The sequence below is a fragment of the Telopea speciosissima genome, chromosome 2, assembly GCF_018873765.1.
Source record: "Telopea speciosissima isolate NSW1024214 ecotype Mountain lineage chromosome 2, Tspe_v1, whole genome shotgun sequence".
Lineage (NCBI taxonomy): Eukaryota > Viridiplantae > Streptophyta > Magnoliopsida > Proteales > Proteaceae > Telopea > Telopea speciosissima.
The window spans coordinates 3,522,930-3,542,387 of record NC_057917.1 but is presented as its reverse complement, the minus strand read 5'-3'; the positions used below and the strand labels follow the sequence as shown (position 1 = coordinate 3,542,387).

General features: G+C 37.8%; 1 protein-coding gene across 2 annotated transcripts; it reads right to left on the bottom strand.

The window, feature by feature from the left end:
• Positions 1 to 1,339: 1,339 nt before the first annotated feature.
• On the bottom strand, positions 1,340 to 13,022 carry LOC122651661 (repressor of RNA polymerase III transcription MAF1 homolog). 2 transcript variants are annotated; one of them, XM_043845143.1, is made up of 11 exons: positions 12,969 to 13,022; positions 7,701 to 7,835; positions 7,521 to 7,591; positions 7,391 to 7,440; positions 3,037 to 3,110; positions 2,891 to 2,953; positions 2,457 to 2,544; positions 2,055 to 2,117; positions 1,903 to 1,982; positions 1,752 to 1,823; positions 1,340 to 1,655 (listed from the first exon to the last, which is right to left on the bottom strand). In XM_043845143.1, the coding sequence occupies exons 2-11, from the start codon at positions 7,730 to 7,732 to the stop codon at positions 1,574 to 1,576; spliced, it is 675 nt and encodes a 224-aa protein (XP_043701078.1). In that variant the 5' UTR covers positions 7,733 to 7,835; positions 12,969 to 13,022; the 3' UTR covers positions 1,340 to 1,573. The 2 variants fall into 2 exon arrangements, with proteins under 2 accessions (XP_043701078.1, XP_043701077.1); XM_043845142.1 differs by lacking the exon at positions 12,969 to 13,022 and adding an exon at positions 12,819 to 12,919.
• Between the last annotated feature and the right edge of the window lie 6,436 nt (positions 13,023 to 19,458).

Below are 19,458 nucleotides of genomic sequence, written 5' to 3'. Positions count from 1 at the left end.
CCTTAATATTCAATGGGCATTGTTTTAAAATTTTAAATCTGCTATGACCACTCCGAACCATGAAGTATTGTTAATCCTGTGACAATATACTTCTTCCCAATTAAATAGTTTCCCATGCAATTCATGTGTCTATGCCTTTTCACATGGGTTTTATTATTAATTAATTATCTCTTCGTGTTGACCATGGGCTCCCATGTGGATGTTGGTTCCTACATCACCATTGGTGCGATGAGGGGAATTTCCCCACAAGCAATACTGTTGACGCGGGAAACCCTCTTCTTTTTATTTTATTATGTGATTATTATAAATGTAATAGGCCAAGTTGCACAAAAGAAGGCCGACATGATCACAAGAACAAGGTTTTAGTTCACGGTATTGGTATCGGTATTGATCGTCGTCAATATCGCTAACGATATTGATATGGATCAAAAACCATATCAAGTTCGAATGCATAGAATTTTCTTTTTCAAAACACCAAAAAAAAAAACATTTTTTTTTACTAATACCATCAATATGTATTGGTTATGTACCGGTATTAATAATGGTCGATGGCGATACAAATCGTCCGAACCGGTACTAATACCTAAAAGAGTGGTCTCGAATTTGGATTATTCTACATTAAAATTTTTTATTTTTTTTGTAAAAAAGAAAATTTATAAAAAGGCTAAAAATTGTAGGGTGGCCTAGTAATTCTTTGTTTGTCTATTTATTCTACGTACATTCTATGTACAATATCATTTTGCTGCACTTCATCTGCTGCTGTTTAATTTTGTGTTGTTTACTTAGAGAACCCCCTCTCATTATTTCATATTTTCATTTCATTCTCAATAATAGTTTAGATGACCTTAGCCCGACAAAGAGTGGGCCATACTTAATTGAGTCATTACATTTTTATATTTTTTTTTAAATTATTACAATGGATGAGCATGCTTAGGGATCTACCCAAGGGACAGAGTCATCATCTCCCGGTGTCTAGTGAGAGGATCTCTAATACATCGATTTATAGTACATTCATTCATGTGTAAAATCTAGTTATGAGGAGGCATTTGTTTTTTTGGTAGGTCTTATACCTAACCAAGAACCATTCCACAGATGGGTAATTTCAAACATCCAGAACAGATGCGAAATGGTTTCAGGCTCACTTGGTGCAACCAAAGTTGCTACTCTTCCTTAGTCTCTGTCCATTAGAAATTTAAATCTCCTCCTGTTCAATGTGAAGACTGAATTTTTTTATTTTTTTTATAGGAGACAATTATATTCCAAAGAGAGTGATGCAGCCATAGTGTACAACAAAGAAGACCAAAGAAAACCTAAAAGCCCTCATGAGAGGCTACAAAAAAGTACAAGGACTTACTTACAAAGAACCTGTGTTTTAGATTGTTGGCAATCACATTCAGATCATGTGATGCATAATAGAATACCACAACTACAGCAATTTAACTGTTCTGCAACAGAGTTTGAGTAGCATGCTTTGTACAACACCATCTTCAAATGGTGAAGAAGCTTAAGAAATATACAACAGTTGTTCACAAGGTGTTAAAGCCACTTTTTACAGTCTCCATGGAGAGATCCATCACATGTCCATCTCATCGAAAATTTCTGTGTTTTCCTTGTCGGACAACTCATCAGTGATAAAACCATCTGCCGCCAAATTGCTGCAAGCAACAACAATCAGCACACCAGAAGAATATAACACCAACACCACCCTCACCCCCACAAAAAAAAAAAATACTAAATGAAAAGAGACTCACCTTAAGCAACAACAACGGAAACTTACAACACGCCTCAACTTTCGATTATAAAAGAAGAAATTGAAAGCCCATCTGCAAAGATATGAATACTAAAGTAAATTTTGACTAAAGAACTACAGAATTTCTGCATGTGATGTGTTAATCATCTTACATCGCTCCTTTTTCTAGAAAAGGTTCTCCATCCGAATCTGGATTGTAGCTGTAAATCTCACATTCTGATAGTCTAACAACCTGCATCAGCAGATACCATAAGTTTGAACTCTAATACAAGAACTGACCAGCATATTTCTCAACTGAACTCACCTCATCCAAAGCTTTATATAAACTTTCAAGTAGAGTGCTGCCCCCGTTAGCCTCAGCCCATTCCTGTAATTGAAAGACAATCATAGATAAACATGCTTTTACTTGGGATTGTAAAAGGCTAAAGGTTTTCTTTGCATATTAAGTAATGGGATGCTCATAAACATATCATTTAGATAAGCAGCCATAATCTGTCCATGTGCATTCCTTGTGGCTCCTCAAACACAAATACTGCCTATGGCTAGGAAATGTATTGTTTTTCTGTCTTTTAAGTATATGAAAACCAAGTGAATGTGCCTTTCCTTCCAAGCAGGCGCAAGAGGTGGGATTGAACAGAACCAAGGAGCTCATAGATATGAACTACTAAACAATCCTCCTTAACACCATTACATATATTTCACACACCTTTGCTGTTTCAAACATGTAAGTGTCAAATGTCAGCATGAAGCTGTCCCATCCTTCCTCACTGAAAAACTGGTGAGCTCGCACCGCACTGGTACACCATAAACATGTTGGCAAATATTGTAATAAATAATTATTTTCTTACACCTACATGTACAGTAGTAACATAGCAAGTGGTTGTAGCAATATATAAGTCCAGCAAGAACCACCAATACATGAATAACAAGGATCACTTTGGGAAATGGAGAGACTCGAACTCTCAGCTCAAAGAGCAACGGTTCTCCAACCGTCTGTCAAACCTTTTGACAACACTCCCAATTCTGGTAAGAGAGGAAAAATGGCGGGTTGCCATGTCGCCCAATAAGCTGACAGTAGCATTACCCATAATCCTCCTTTCCCAGGCCTTTACAAAATAGTATGGTATAAGAAACAGATACCTGAAGTCATAATCTGGATAGATGTGGCTCAGAGTGAGAACCAGGTAAATCAGTGTCTTTCGGCTGGAATGAACAGAAAAAACTATGGTTAAAAAAGAAAAAATGGCAAGCCAAGATTTCTGAACCTATATAGCCATCATCACCACCTGGATCTACTCGACAGGAATTCACCCGGAGAGGAACGGTCACTGTCTGAAGATTGCCCAAGAGAATCAAGAATCTGAATGGATGAATTAGAAAAATCAAGAATCAGGACCAATCAAAGATAAGTGGGTAAGAGAGAAATACATACGGAAAAAAATAAATATCTAAACCAATAAGCAGTTATTCATTCTATCAAAGATTGAAGAATATCAACAGAGAAGCCAAATAAAATAAATTATTAATAAATAACAACCATTAAACTGCATCATCAGGCAACTAATCATACTCTCTCCCCCTCCCCACTAGTGGACCAAGCCATATGTTATAGAAAATTAGTGTTCCTAGGGTTAGCCAAGTGTGATTCCTCTCGGACACCATAAAAGTGGCATTTAATTTTTTTTTACGTTCAAACCCCCCCCCCCAATGGTTCCATATCTAAACATTTTCGCTGCTCCCGGGCACACTCTCCATTCTCTGTTATGCAGGAGCATCCCCTCAAGACTGCTAGAATTTTTCTCTCAAAAGATCATCACAGATCACCTTCAGGGATCATTGGCCCACTGTTATAATGTGGGACAAGTTCTATAATTGCATTCTTTCTTTTTCTTTTTTTTTTGGATTTGAACCTGTTTAGTAATGGGTTTTACTTGAGGGGCTAGGTTTATATAAGTTATGGGTTTTCATTCGTAAATGGGCATTTAGTTAAGCTCATCATTAGTTAATTCTTATTCCTGTTCATCAGCATTGATATGAATGGGGCAGTTCACCAACGAAGGAAAGCAAAGAACAAGAAGTGAAAAGCAAGGCCTTAAGATCAGAGAAGAGTAAAGCGAATAAGTCGAACTATAGAAGCAAAATAAAAACATTTGGGTGTGTGTTTCCTACACCTGATATAAAAGCAATTAGTCATTTACATCTAAAATCCAATGATTTTCCTATTCTTAGAAAATATTCAAAGGTAAGGGGTTTTCAATTAAGGTCCATAGTTTTAGATGTGGGCCCTATGTCAATTACATAGAAATAAATGGAGGACAGAGATTCCAAAACATAGTTTTAATTGGAGTTATGAATACTGTTCTTCCCACTTCCTCCCACTATCAGCTTCTCATTCTTTTGCATCCTCCTCTCCAGCGATCCCCTCCTTTTTCTGACAACTGCTCCCCCCCCCCCCTCTTTTCTCCTAAAAAGATTATCATTCACCAAATTCAGAGAAAACAAATCGAATCCATTTTCAATCATGTTTCCGGGAAATATATATTCCATCTTTGCAATTGTTCCCTGGTAACTATGGAATAGAGATTTGATTGCCACCACATGCGTTTTTTTGTTTTGGCTTAAGTGCTGTTCCCAGACAAATAACAGAATCTTATTTCTTGATTTCCCTCCACCCCTGCCCAAAAAAGAAAAGGTCTCTTTTATTCATTCAATCCAAATCAATCATATCCCCTTTTTCCCGCTTATCCCCAACAGTTCAGACACAAAACCTTGAAATCCTATGTGATCCTACGTCATACTGTTGATATTGCAGCACTATCAAAAATATTTAGTGTGGTGAACCTGCAGTCTCTTTCTTTAAATATTAAATCACCATCACTGTAAGCCTACAAAACATGGTTGGAAAGTACTGGTCCTGATTCCGTCCCAGAATCGTCAAAAAGTTTGATTTTGCAGCTTGAAACCACATTCTTCCATGTTAATTTGCAATCTAATTTTGACAATAGGAGAGACACTTTTGCAATGGATTGTGTCCTCAAGGCCTTCTATAGATCATTAGAACATACTGATCTTTTAGCAGCTAATAGCCTAATAGTTAAGTTTTTTCACTCCAATGGATCTTGTGCACGTAGTAAGCTTAAGTTATTTCACTCCATTGGATCTTGAGCACGTAGTAAGCATTTCTAATTAATGGAAAGACATGCTACAAGTACAAATAAAAGATGGGACACTGGAGGGATGCAGTGGCTCTAAATTGGATTTACAAAACCAACACAGCCTATTAAGTGCTCACATATATTAAGTGGGAGGATGTAAACTGTAACCTCCTTTCAGTTGAAGGATAGGTCCGTGATAAGTTTTTATATATATGTAATTTGGGCATGGGTATTACATCCCTCTCCCCCCCCCCCCCTTTTATAAAAATTTCGTCTTCGAAATTTACATACCTGGATTGCTGAAAAGTTGTGGATACTTGGACCACATGTCATCTTCTTTCTCCTACAAAGCCTCTTGAATACCATGATTATTCCAAAGAACCTTCACAAACGATATAATTTGGTTCCTTAGAACTTGTTTCTTGCAATCCAAAATCCTAGTAAGTGTTTCCTCATACGCCAGATCTTCTCTTGGTTGCAACGGTTCATAGCTCAAAATGTGTGAGGGGTCTACAACATGCTTTCTGAGCATGGAAACATGGAAGACATCATGGACACAGGCAAGTGTTGGGGGTAGTGCAACTCGATAAGCTATTGGTCCCACTCTCTCTCTCTCTCTCTCTCTGTGTAGTATGTCAAAAGGACCAATAAATCTGGAGCTGAGCTTTCAGTTCTTGCCAAATCTTACTACCCCCTTTATAGGTGCACTGAGAAACACTCTGTCTCCCACAATAAATTCCAACTCTTGTATCAGCATAGCTCCTTCTATCTGTCTTGTGCTGCCTTGATCCTCTTTTGTATGAGCTATACTTTCTCCTGAGCTTCTTGTATCAACTCTAGTCCCATTATTTTTCGTTCACCAACCTCATCCCAGTAAAGAGGAGATCGACATTACCTCCCATATAATGCTTTGCATGGGGCCATACCAATGGTTGCATGAAAACTGTTGTTATATGCAAATTCAACCTAAGGTAAATGCTTCTCCAAATTTCCTTTTAAATCCAGTGCACAAGCTCTATGCATACCCTCAAGAATCTGAATCACCCTCTCTGACTACCCATCCAACTGTAGGTGAAATGACGTACTAACGTTAAGTCTTGTCCCCAACGCTTCATATAAGTTGTTCCAAAATTTGGATGTAATTCTTGGGTCATTTTCTAATACAAAAGACACTGGTACTCCATGTCGTCTGACTATCTCATCCATGTATAGCTATGTCAATTTTTCCAAAGAGAATTTCATGGAGTAGGCAAAAAAATGAGTCGACTTTGTCAGACGGTCTACTAAAACATATTGTGTCATGTCCCTTAGAAATCTTAGATAGTGCAATAACAAAGTCCATACTAATGTGATCCCACTTCCACTTTTCCAAAGAGTATTTCATGGAATAGGAAAAAAAATGAGCCGAATTTGTCACATGGTCTACTAAAACATATTGTGCCATGTCCCTTGAAAGTCTTAGATAGTGCAATAACAAAGTCCATACTAATGTGATCCCACTTCCACTACGGAATCTCCAATGATTGCAAAGTCCTAAAGGTCTCTGGTGTGCTGCTTTCACTTGCTGACAAGTCAAACATCTCTCAACATACTATGCAAAGTCAAACATCTCTCCACATACTATGCAACATACGAGAAGAAGCAATAAATTTTTTTCAAGATTAATATCCAGAAGGTGGTGACTCATCATCACTGATACTTCTCATTAAATTGAGGTGGAGTTTTTAAGGACAATGCATAGCAGATGTTGCTAAGAGATAGTTGCTGATATTTTAAGGGTGATGATAGATAAAATGGCACCTATTTGGCAGCCACAACCAGAGGGTGCAGCAAAAATTTCACTGGCTTTTCCCTCAGAAAGCTTGTTCCCTCTAGGGAGCTTGTTCCCTCTAGGGTTAATAATTCTATCATGGATTGATCATTGGTGTGCTTGTTCTAGCCCTATAAACTGCTGTTTAATTTTTAAATTTGATTAAACATAGATCTTCAGAGTAATTTGATAAATTGAATGGAGACTGCAAAAATGTTATTATCCAGATGTCTATTTCATCAGACGGACATTGAAGGTTGCATGCTTTATTACCCACCTTGCTACTAAGTTGGAGTATCTTTTCCATTAAATCTTAGGTGCTTAATAAGACGGCTAATGACCTCAACAAGCAGAGAGTAGCTAGTCCTATGTTTCTGATGGAAATGATATCCCTTTGTGAGGGGTAAGCTGTTGTGAGGGTAACTTTTTTCCCATTCTTCTTGTTATTCATTTACCTTGATTGTGGCTTTGATTCCCTTAGGGGAAGTTCTGTCCTTTCCATTTTTCATATCAGTAAAACCGATATTAGGAAGAAAAAAAAAAAAGAAGGTGCTAGTATGTGGAGGGTTCCAAGATCCTTTTAAACACATCCTATTCTCTCTTGCTACCAGTCACTGTCTTTAGCCAATCTCAGCTTATATTAAATATAATAATTCCTTGACAAATTTTGCTTACCTCATTTTCCAAACTAAAAGACAACTTCCTATCTGTTCCAGTATGCTTGCCTACAAAACCAAGCAAAATTAATGCCAGCACTCTTCTTCACATAACAAAATATAACATAAAGCGGTAAAAATTTACTTACAGGAGTACGCTTCAAGATTTCCTCTAACAGTACACTCGCCAAGGTTTACATGATTTAGAAAATCATTAATGCTGAAGAAAGTAATATTCCGTTATATCAGAACTATAACTGAAATACAAAAGAGTCAGCAAAACTACCAATTTTTCATGCTTCTAAATAATAAAAGAGCTTGAAAGATACCTGTCCAAGGGAGTGTGTTCCAAGAACTTCATGTTTGAGTCTACTTCAAAGTCCAATCTTATAAATGGATTCTGTTATAGTTTGTCTCTTATCGAATGCCCTGTATACCACGCAGAGAACATCATTCAAAAAGGCCTGTAAAATAGAGAATGGTGTATGAGCAGAAGCTAGTAGCAATTGTTCAGATAGACACAAATCATATTGTTATGATTGGTTTACAAACTTTTGAATGAAAATTGAAATGGGACATCTTCAAAATGGGTGAGCAATTAAATCTTCCTTTATTTATTTTAAAAATGGGAAAAAGAACGCTGCCTAGTCATGTGGTTCCTGCGCCCACAAACAATAATGTGCTAAACTACCACCCCCACCCCTCCTAAGATAAAAAATTCCATCCATGTTGACGCCCCTACGCACGCCCTCATTGGCCGCACTGGTGCAGGGCCTATGTGACCAGACAGCGATTTCCAGTCCTTTAAAATTTTCCCTTAGCCCTTAGTTGTTTTACAAATAAACAAGGATCTACATCCATTTAATGAGAAAGACTAGTTATTTTTTTTTATATTAACTCTGAAGCCGCACCACAATGAAAATTAACAACCCAAAAGGAATTTTTAAGAAATAGATGTGATATGAATAGAGATAAGTCAAACAAAGAGAAAGACAGACACAATACAATAAGCTGGCCAATACTGCTTGGCTGTATATGGAAGCAATTCAGCTAGGACAATAAAAAATTAATGGGAAATCATAGATAACCTACTATGAAAAGAAACAAAGAGACTGAATACTATATTGTTCCAACTCTAGAAGATGAACGGTTTTACATAACTCAGAAATTACAATAACTATTGGAATGACCCTGACGGTAAAAGAGATCCAACGACAACAGACTAGATTTTCAGATAATTGTAAGAGAAGAATAGCAATGGAGTCAGGTCTAACCATAGTTAAAAAACACAGTGAAATTTCTAATATTTCAGTAATTTCGAATCCCCCTGAGACAAAGCATCATACGAAACGTCGAACCCAAAAACAGAATGTTTCAACCAAAATTTCGGAAATTTTATTTCAGAATCTCGTTCATTTCGGCCTAAAAAATGTACTGTTTTGTCGTAATTTCGGTTACTTCTGTTCAGTATTTCTCTCATTTCGGCCTTCCGCACCTGAAATGGCCAAGCAAAACTCATAGAAAAAACCAAATGTTTCGGCAAAATTTCGACAGTTTTGGTTGTCTCAACCTGGTCAAGACACAGAAATGAGACAATTTTTCAAACTATGGGTCTAATGTTCTAATAAGTTTCAGAACCAATCCAAGTTAACAGGATCGCAATACCCAAAAATGATCAGATTTAAGAGAAACTTCAGATTCTCAACAGAACATCTGTATTTTTTTTAATCAACAAACACAGGCACGGAATAGGGTGACTTCACTTGATTTGCAGGAATGATACTGGCATGAAAAGAAAATGAAGAGTCCCACCCCCAAGTCTAGGTTAGTATCTCACCAACCACTCCAACCTCTCACCAATAACAGAATCTCACAGCATCTTTGGTTTTCACAGAAGAATTGTATAAATTCAATTTAATTCAAATTCTGATTTTAAATGTTACAAACAGCTCTTTTTATAGAGAGGCTGGGAGGGTTCTAGACCTTCATTGGAACTTCCTACTAACTTAATAGCTTGTAAATTTCCAAGGACTTTCTTGGGATATTTTTCAGCTCAGTTGTTTTTGTTTTCAACCAACAAAAAGTGTGTCAAGATATTTTTTTATTTCTTGTTTCCATTAAAAAGAAGGCAACGTGTTTGGAAAAACATGAAGCATTTTCTGTTTATAAAGGAAAAGACAACAAATAACCTTGATGCAGAATTAAGGACTTATTCAAGAAGGAAAAAGGCAGCCTAGGTGACGCAGATTTATCACCAAACTGGGCTTTTTTTCTTAGGAATAAGTCTAGGGTTGGGTTATACACATGTAGAGCCTTTGATACCATGGGTTTTCTATGTAATAGGCCACTTTTATGGGCCTAAAATATGGATAATTACTAATTAGGTTGCATACGGGATTAATTGTTTTAGTTCCATACTTAGTTTTATTTTGGTGTTTTTGTTCATAAATTGAACCGGTTCAACCAACCAATGGTTCAATTTAAGTGATCTTAGTAGTTTTCTTTTAAGTGTTTAGTGGGGCTGGATTAGGACTCTGTTTGAGTCTATGTCAGTTTCCTAGTCAGTTTAAGTTACCTAATAGGTTAAGGATTGGGTTAGGCCTTTCCTTTTTAGTGTAAGTCTGTAAGAGTCTATTTTTTGGTCTTCTATATAAGGTTGTAAGGGGGGCAAGTATTGAACACGAATTTTGATATTAATGAAAAGCTTTTCCTGCTCTTCTTCTCCATTGAAGATTTTTATCTTGTGTTTTATCAAGGCTGGTGGGATCAATGTTTGATCCGATCAACATCTTGCGGTGGGAAGCCCAAGTGGTTCGTTGAAGGAATCGGTGTTTGATCCGATTGACACCTTGCGGTGGGAAGCTCGGGTGGTTCGTTTTGGTTACTTTGTTTTCTCCATTACTATTCTACAGTCAAGTAATCTGATATCAAGTTCTTTGGTGTTTCATTTTCCATGGCCATCATCTCCAAAGTAAATTTGAAGCTCCAAACCCTAGCCTTTCTTCTTCTAATCATCTAAACCACCCAAACCCTAAACATCCCATCCCATCTCTGGATATCATCTCATCTACCAAATTCTTCACAAAACAATCCAACCATCAGAAACACAACATACCTGAATCGAATTTCATTCTCTACACTAGGAATACTCGATCCAAACCCTAGCCCCAAATTCCCCTCCTAAACCCTAGATTCCCCTCTTTTCCTCTTTTCCAAAACCTGAAACCCTAAACCTAAGTTGCTGCCCATTCAAATTTCCATACTTCCATTCATCAAAACATCTCACGACCTTCACTGTTAGACTCCCCTATCTCAACTTGACATAACCCATACATCAAACTCTAACCCTAATATCACCACCAAAAAAAAAAACCCTATTTTGACCAAGCCGATTTACCTGTTCATAACATATCCTGGTTGATTGGCTCCTAGTTGATCCTCTACCAATCTAGGACTACAATACTAGGCCACTAACTCATGGGCACAAACTTAGCCCACTATTTTATGAATAACCACCGCTACTGTTGCATGCTTGCTTCTCTAATGGAGTTTCCTTGGTGTTTAATCGAAGGAGGAAGGGGTTGGTGTTCGATCTAGTCAACACCCTGCGGTATGAAGCCCGGGAGGATGATATTTGTCCGTGTCTCTCATACTATCACTGTTCTGATGTTGCTTGAAGTCCCCTATCATCAACCGATCCACTGTTGAGTAAGTTCAACCATTAAATTCTGTTAGTTTCTAATTCCGTCCCCTTTCCTTCTAAATGCTTATTCCCCAAGTCTATCACCCTCACTCCAATCCATCCATCAAAACTGGCCAATATTTTGATCGAGTTTTAGTGTCCCCCACCCCCACCCCCAAAAAAAAGAGAGGAACTTGACCTGAGTTTTAGACCAAACTGACCATCTGATCTTCTGTAATCCAAAATCTCTATACATCCCCATATCGACATTAACCCAGTTTCAGACCTGTTTTCTGAAATCGGTAGGAAGATTATATGCTGTTGATTAGATATTGATCTATTGTACTGATTTATATTCTGTTTCAGACCTATTTTCAATATATTTTCAACTTCTGAATTCTGTTAGCATATTCTATTCCCTGTGTTTCATTGTAAATCTCTCCAATCAATATTAATCCATCTCCTGTTATTGTTTTGAACTATACTACAGTATGTTTTCTTTATTATTTCACTTTCCAAGTCAATTTAGGTTACCTTATTAGTTAAGGATTGGGTTAGGCTTTTCATTTTTAGTGTTCGAGTCTGTTTTTGAGTCTTCTATGTAAGTTTATAAGGGGATACAACCTTGTACATGAACTTTCCCTAGTCCTAATTTTGGAACATATTCCAACATCATCTCCTTTCTTACAAGCCAATGATATTTCACTCTTGAAATACCATCGGCATATTCCTTATTAAAAAATTTGCATTTAAAACGAACCTTTATTGTATCCACATAATTCATAATTTATTTTTGCCCATTTGATCTCATATAAATAAACAAACAGATATATCAGAAAATGAAAATTACATAATACCAAACAACCATAAATATAAAGGACCAAAAACAAACAAAATAAGTAATAGAAACACTAATATTTTTTTGACATAGGACATGGTAAGATTATAAACAAGGCCATTTCTTTATATATAAATAGAAAATGATGACAAATACACATTCAAAAAACAGTGTTGCACAACCAAAACAGGACGAGCTCGGTTCAACCCACAACATGAGAAAACACAATAGTGGTGTTGCATGTTACATGAGAAAACACAATACATTTTGCATGTTACATGACAGAAACTCTACTATGTATATGATAAACCTACATAAGAACATCATCGGATTAGCATCCTTTACCATTACTACATAATATACAAGATCCGAACGTTGAATGCTTTCCCAGAAGGAGAAATGTGATACATGGGATTATGATGTGAGTCTTGCTGAATGTTTTCCCAGTCACCACCATGGTTTTAAGAATTAGGAATCGGATTGGTGAATCGGCCAAGAGCGATCCCGATTTCCACCAATCCGACAAAGCCATTTCACACCCATAAACCCTAGAAATTCCCTGCTTTTTTATCTGAGGACTGATTCTAGGGTTCTTGACCACCGATTTGGACTGATTCTGTGATTTAAAATCCCAGTCACCATACACTACAGTTTTGTTATTCCCATGGCTCATGGAGTCATGGACTCCTCTCTTACAACCCACAGGTTAAAATAGATCTAATTCATTGACTCCGTTTAATTTTCTTTTAAGCATGATGTAGAGGGAAAAAAAGAAAAAGACTTGTCTAACATCGTAAGGTCCGAATCCACAACAAAAATCAGAAGCAAGCACGATGAACTGAATAAAACATATTAACCCATGATTAACAGTTAAGATAATCATCAGAAATCAGAAAAATAGCCTATTGTGAAGGTAGCATCTCTCACTTCTCTACCGAGATGGAAGGAATCTCCAGTCCTCCGATCACTTCCACGGCAACAACTCCAGCCAACTACGTGTAAAAAAGTTCGAAGTAAGACCAAAAAAGTACTAGATATAAACTGCGTAAAGAACAAACGATAAAGTAAGAGCAATACCTGAACGAAATTTGCGTAAGATATGAGAAAAGGGGGGGATCGACTGTGGCCGCTGCAATCAGAGGGTTCTTGTAGTCCTGTGGAGTACCTGAGGCCGCTGCAAGGGCTGTCGGAGACCGAGAAAAGGAAGGGAAACGCCGGCAAAATGGGAACAAGCGTCGGTTTAGGGTTACGATACCCGAGCTTAGAAAAGAAAGGGACGAAGGATGTCCGGAATCTGGAGTTTTGGGTGGTTTTTGACTTTTTGTTTTCTTTTAAAGCAACGTTTTACAACACATATTAAACTTTTGGGAAAGAAAAGGCGCGTGCAGTGCGCTTCCCCTGCGACTATACAAAGAGGCGTGCGAAATGACCACCGTGCAACAGAAATTTCCCCTTTCCATAGGGGTGCGGCAGTCATTTCGTATGCTGTGTCTTACGTATTTTATAGTACATTTGAAAATAAGAGAAATGTTTATACATACTGGGATACGCTTATAAAACGCAGCTCTCTCTCTCTCCATTGTATGTATATTTTCAAGGATGAAACAGTCAATTTGTGCATCTCAAGGGAGATACAAAGAGATGACCTTTTTCTCCACAATCCAACCTAGGAAAATAATCCTCTCCAATTCCCTAAAAGTGTGCAGTGCGCAGTGCTAGGTGGAGATGTCAACACCTGGTAGCTCGGACATCTAATGGTCTGAGCTCATTGACTTCTGTTGACCTCGGACCATTGGATGTCCGAGCTGCCAAGTGTCGACATCTCCACCTAGCACTGTCGCACTACACACTTTTAGGGAATTGGAGAGGATTAAAACCCATGCAACTTACTCGTCCGCATTGATTAGTTCAACAAGGCACCTCAAGAAAATCAAGATCGATATCTAACATGTTAGTTAAATGTGTCGAGTTAGAAAATGGATCAATTATTATTCAATCATTCTCGATGCAGGGCTGCAGACTGACGGAACACCTCACCAGTATTACATAACTGACTAGTACTGATTGACTTGAGCCCGACTAGAAAGGAGCATAAATGATACCTAGGCTTAGGCATGTGCTTGGGGGGTGGAAATTATCTCCTCCAGCTCCCTGTCCGGCCTAGTTTCCCAGTCCCTCTAATAAGGGGGGTGGATCCCACCCGGGCAGGGGTAGGATGGTCATTGTACCCCCCTTGTTAGGGGGACTGAGGAATTGGGCCGCGTAGGGAACTGGAGAGGATAAGATTTGTGCTTGGGGTGTGCGATAAGTGTTCTTTATATATAAACAAATTATGAGTCAGTTTAGATCCGTGCTTGGGGTGTGCGAAAAGTGATCTTTTTTTTTTTTTTTCTTTTTGGAATTGGAGAGATTTTTAATGTATTAAAATCCTCTGCAGTACCGGCGAGAGCGATAGTGCACATCCGACGGCATAGTAAAGGCCATGTGTGCCATGTGTGCCACCTGGCCTTTGCTGTGCCGTCAGATATGCATCGTCGCCCAACCAGTACTGCAGAGGATCCTGATCCATTTTTAATAAGGGGGGGGGAATAGGGGGATGGCGATAAGTGATCTTTAAATATGAACAAATTATGAGTCCGTTTAGATCTTTGTGTATGAGTGAGGTGTAAGAATAACTAATTAATACATTTTAAATCTCTTTGAAGCCCATTTACATGTATAAGGTGTATGAGCCTCTTTAAGGTGGACCTTGGTGCAATTGTTAAGTTGCTCTATTGTGACTAAGTGGTCTTGTGTTCGAGTCTCTAGAAATAGCCTTTATGTGAAGCAAAGGTAAGGCTACATACATTATGATTTATGATTCTCCCCAGGCTTCACTATGGTGGGAGCCTCATGCATTAGGTACACCCTTTTTTGTTTTTCAGGTGTATGAGCCTATTTTGGAGCCCGATCTTAGTCATATCGTTTGGAGATCATTTTAGAGGCATATGAGGTGAAAGCCCATTTAGCCCGATTACTAATAGCCCGAATATGGCCCAATAAGTGACCGACCGACCGACTGACCGAATTATAACATGTTATATCTTCAGACCCGATTATACAATCAGGTGGTCATGATGTAAAGCATTGAATTGGGGTGACCCAATCAGACCAACCGGTTGGCACCCTATTCCAACCCAAATTGATATACTGAGGGTCGTCCTCCTCACATGACTCTGATGCTTTTGAAGGGCAATTACTTAGAAGTACATTTTGTGCAACAGCCCTTCCTATCTGATAGAAAAGGATCCCATGATCCTGAACCGATCTTATCTGGGATCGATATCAGATCAGTATCAGTTTGGGCCATTGGGACTCACCTAACACCACAATCTCATGGTAAGAAAGTGACAATTCATGTCAGGCCACCCTCCTCCCCCTTTGGGTTTGGGTTGGCCCATTAGTTACTTTTAATGTCTTAGAGGAGTGTATAATGGGTATTCCATATCTTCCAAAAAAACTTTGTAATGATCCAACAACTTTTGGGTTTGTTGTTGGCTACTCAATTTATCTCGGTTTCCTAGGAACCAAATTTCATTGCTTTATGTTACTTCACTGGGGTCTGCAGCCTTCTTCTCAATTGACAAAAGAACATCAAAGGCCTCGTCTCATGTTTGTTTCATATGGCCTACCCCAAATACATAATTTTCCTTTATTGATTTTTCCAAAGGGAAGATGGTAGCACAAAGGCCCACTTATGAAAGGGGGGCCGGAATGACCACCCTACCCCTGCCCTAACACTCTGTCCGGGTGAAAGTGGAACTTTATCTCCTCCAGTTCCCTACCCGGTCCAGTTCCCCAGTTCCTCTAACAAGGGGTACTGAAATGACCACCCTACCCCTACCCAACCACTCTGCCCGGGTGGGATCCACCACACCCCCTATTAGAGGAATTGGGAACTAGATCGAGGAGATAATTTTCCCCACTTATATCATCCATATGGTAATTCAAAACAATCTCTCTCACTCTCCTTTTTATTACAATGGTTCACTTCACCATAGCCGCTCTTTATTTTGCAACCCACCCGGGCCTCTACACCGGGGTACATACCCCACTCAAGACACGACTAACCACTTCCTTGCTTGGCTTTGATATCATTCAAAGCAAGATCAACCATCTTACCTAGAAGTTTAAGCTTTGTCAAGAAGGGCACAATTTAATCCTCTATCCCTCTCCCAACAACAAGATCAGGAGCATATCAAGTCTACGTCATCCTAAGCCCCACCGGGCCTTTTGCTCTAGGGGTACAACCTCCACCTAGGGCCTGATCGACCACCTCCCCTAATCAAGTGTCATCATATTTCCTCAAAATTTTAAATTATGCCTTCACTTATTAATCTATGGAAAAGGGTTCTTTGAGCAAGCAACATAAAAAACGCACCAACAAAATGTGACAAAACAATGTCATACACAGCGGAACAAAGAGATTATTTCATATGAGAGATAGAAAGCTAGTATAACATGTGTGATTGGCTCAAATAATCTTTTCTCTTAATCTAAATCCAAACCTCAAAACAAAGTTTAAAAAAGGAGGGAGGAGAAATGGTGTTTCCAGTTATGTAGGAGGCAGACATAAAGTACCCAACACCATATGATTTATATAAAGTAGTAAAGACCATATGATTTATAATAAAGTACCAACAACTTTTGTTTTATAGGGGAAATTGGGACACTATACTTTTTCTATGGTCGGACCATCTATATAGGATAAGAAGAAGTGCCTTACATTACAACTTGCAAGCAATGTTTATTATTGGGACATGACAATTGACACAAGAGGCCAATAATGGATCATTTTACACCCCAAATCATGTTTTGATTGTAGTCTACCTGTTCACACTTCACCATGGACCATGGTTTGTAATTTCGGTATCAGTTGAATCGGATTGGATCAGGATCGCCCAACCTTGGGCAAATATGACACTTTTGTCCATATTTTCTTATAGAAAAAGTAATTTGTTTATATTTTTACCCCTATCCGTACAGCTGGATCGAATCAGTATCTAGATCAGTCTTGATCGATACTTATCCGATCCGATACCTCAAACCATGCCATGGACATCAAATAGCATTTTCCACATGTGGAACAGGTAATATGGAAATATAACAAATGCTATCTTCTTCAAATGTTTCTAATTTTATAGAAGATTTTAAGGGGGGGGGGGGGGTTTGCAAGCTTTATTGGGTCATAGCCACATGGGATGTCTGTGTAAAACTCATAAAATAGGTGTGAGAAAGTAAATGAAAACTGGTCCAAGTTTTTCTTCATCCTCAATGAAGGAAGATTCCCTGTACTGATAACCATCATTGCGCTTCCATGGGCCTCTAACATATTATGGGCAGATAATTATGATAGTAGATTTGAGTGTGATGCAAAAACATTTCTCATAAAAATTTATCTAATAAATAATTAGCCTATATCACAGACTAAAAAAAGGACATACTCAGGGCACGAGGCTCCCGTCGAGTCTAGGGAAGTCTGCGGTATCTATTAACATTTGGATTTATATACGAAACTTTTGAAATAGAGTTTTACTAACCTCATAGGATTGACCACAGTTCACTCAATTCTATGTCTGCCCTGGGCATTGGCTTCATAGGAGGATAAAAAAAAATGAAAGAATATCTCTGAGCTCTCTGAGCTGGCAGCGTAGGTTACGCTTGATCCCCAGCTCTCTCTCATGCACACACACTTTTTATTTATGTTTATCATATTAATTTCTACGCTATCTTCTTCGAGTTCATTTTATGGGAACTCTATTTAAATAATTCTAGCGGATTCCTTCCAACCTCATTATTTGTTGATCTCATATTGTTATTTAATATAGCTATTTATGCAAGTATTTTATGATTAAGAAGTCTCTCTCTAGTCTCCCCCCCCCTCCTAACACTCTCTCTCCTCCTCACCTCTCTATTCTGCTGTCAAAACACACACACACACACACACACACACACATTTCTCTATCCACCCCCTATATCATGGGTTTAAAATCCTGAAATATCAAATATTGTGGCCTCAATTACACGAGCAAGGGTGGTCATAGATCAGGTGAGAGATGAACCACAATCCAGAGAGAAAGGGAGAGCGGCTGATACACGAGCAAGACTATCAATGAACCAAATCAAACGTGTTTGCATTAGACTTATCATTTAAGCAAGTAGGGATCATTAGCAATATAAGAGGATTATGCCTTGAATTAATGGATGGAAACACTAAAAACATAACACATGTATTGTCATGCTTACTTGGACCTTTATTCCATGAATTATATTGAATGTTTAAGGGTCATTATGAAAGTACCTAAAGTGACCCTTATAGACTATAGTTGCTTCATTAATATTTTAATAATTCAAATTTGTTTAGTTGGCTTTTGTCGTCTAATAATCACTAAAGTTGATCTTCTTTTGGGTTAATCCTTCTCTTAGTTCTTCCTTAATCCCTCTTCCGGCCTTCCCTAATGTAAGATGCTTGACCTTGGAGACCACTTTCCATGTCTTCTTAGGAATTATATATTCTCTACTTTCTAAAGCAAAACTATTCCTTCAAATCCTGAAATAAATTTCTCTTGTTAATTAAATCAGCAATGCACCAACAACCTAATTAAGCAATGTGATCATATAATTGAAAATGAAACAAACACTATTAAATTATAATGACATATCTTAATTAAACTTTTTTTATTAAGGTGATTAATCTTCTATATAAAGAATTTCTTGATCACATAGATTTGTTTACCGGGTGATTCACCCCAGTCATCAATCATAATTATAATTTTTTAAAGATGTTAACTTATTTGTGACGGATCCAAAAGGGAACATTCTCATTCTTGCATTGCGTGCAAATTGTTACATTCAATTGAAAAGGAAAAGAATAGGGTGTAATCATGCATTTCACATTAAACATGCACGCATCAATGGACATGCATAGATATCTATTGGGACTATCTGATATACACAAAAAAAAAAAATCAAATGCTTGTGTACATGCATATATATCTATCGGGACTATCTGAATGACATCTGTAGGTGCATCAAGAACTGCAACTGTCTTACACATTTCTTAAGTACACTACATATGAAACGACATGATTTTACTCTTATATATTGAACGAAAAAATATGTTATATCGAAAAGTTAAAAAAGTTACAAATTATTTGACACATTTAAGGATGACTAAGAAAATCTATATATATATATATATATATATATATATATATATATATATATATAAATCCTCAAGTTGTAGTCTATGTGATTAGTACTATGAGATTACTTAAAAATTATAGACCAAGTGCTTTTAGTGTCATTACGCAGACATATCCACATATTTAAACAAATCAAAGAGCAGAAAACATGGATCTTATTGGAATCCATATTGCATATCCCATGCCTTATATAACAACAGGAGGTGCCAAAACAATCCTAGGATTTAGGAGCCCATATGAAGAAGAGACCATAAATTAATCATAGCCACACCCACAACCATTGGGTTCTCTTTGATGGGGCCATCATGCCCTTGTCCCCTCCT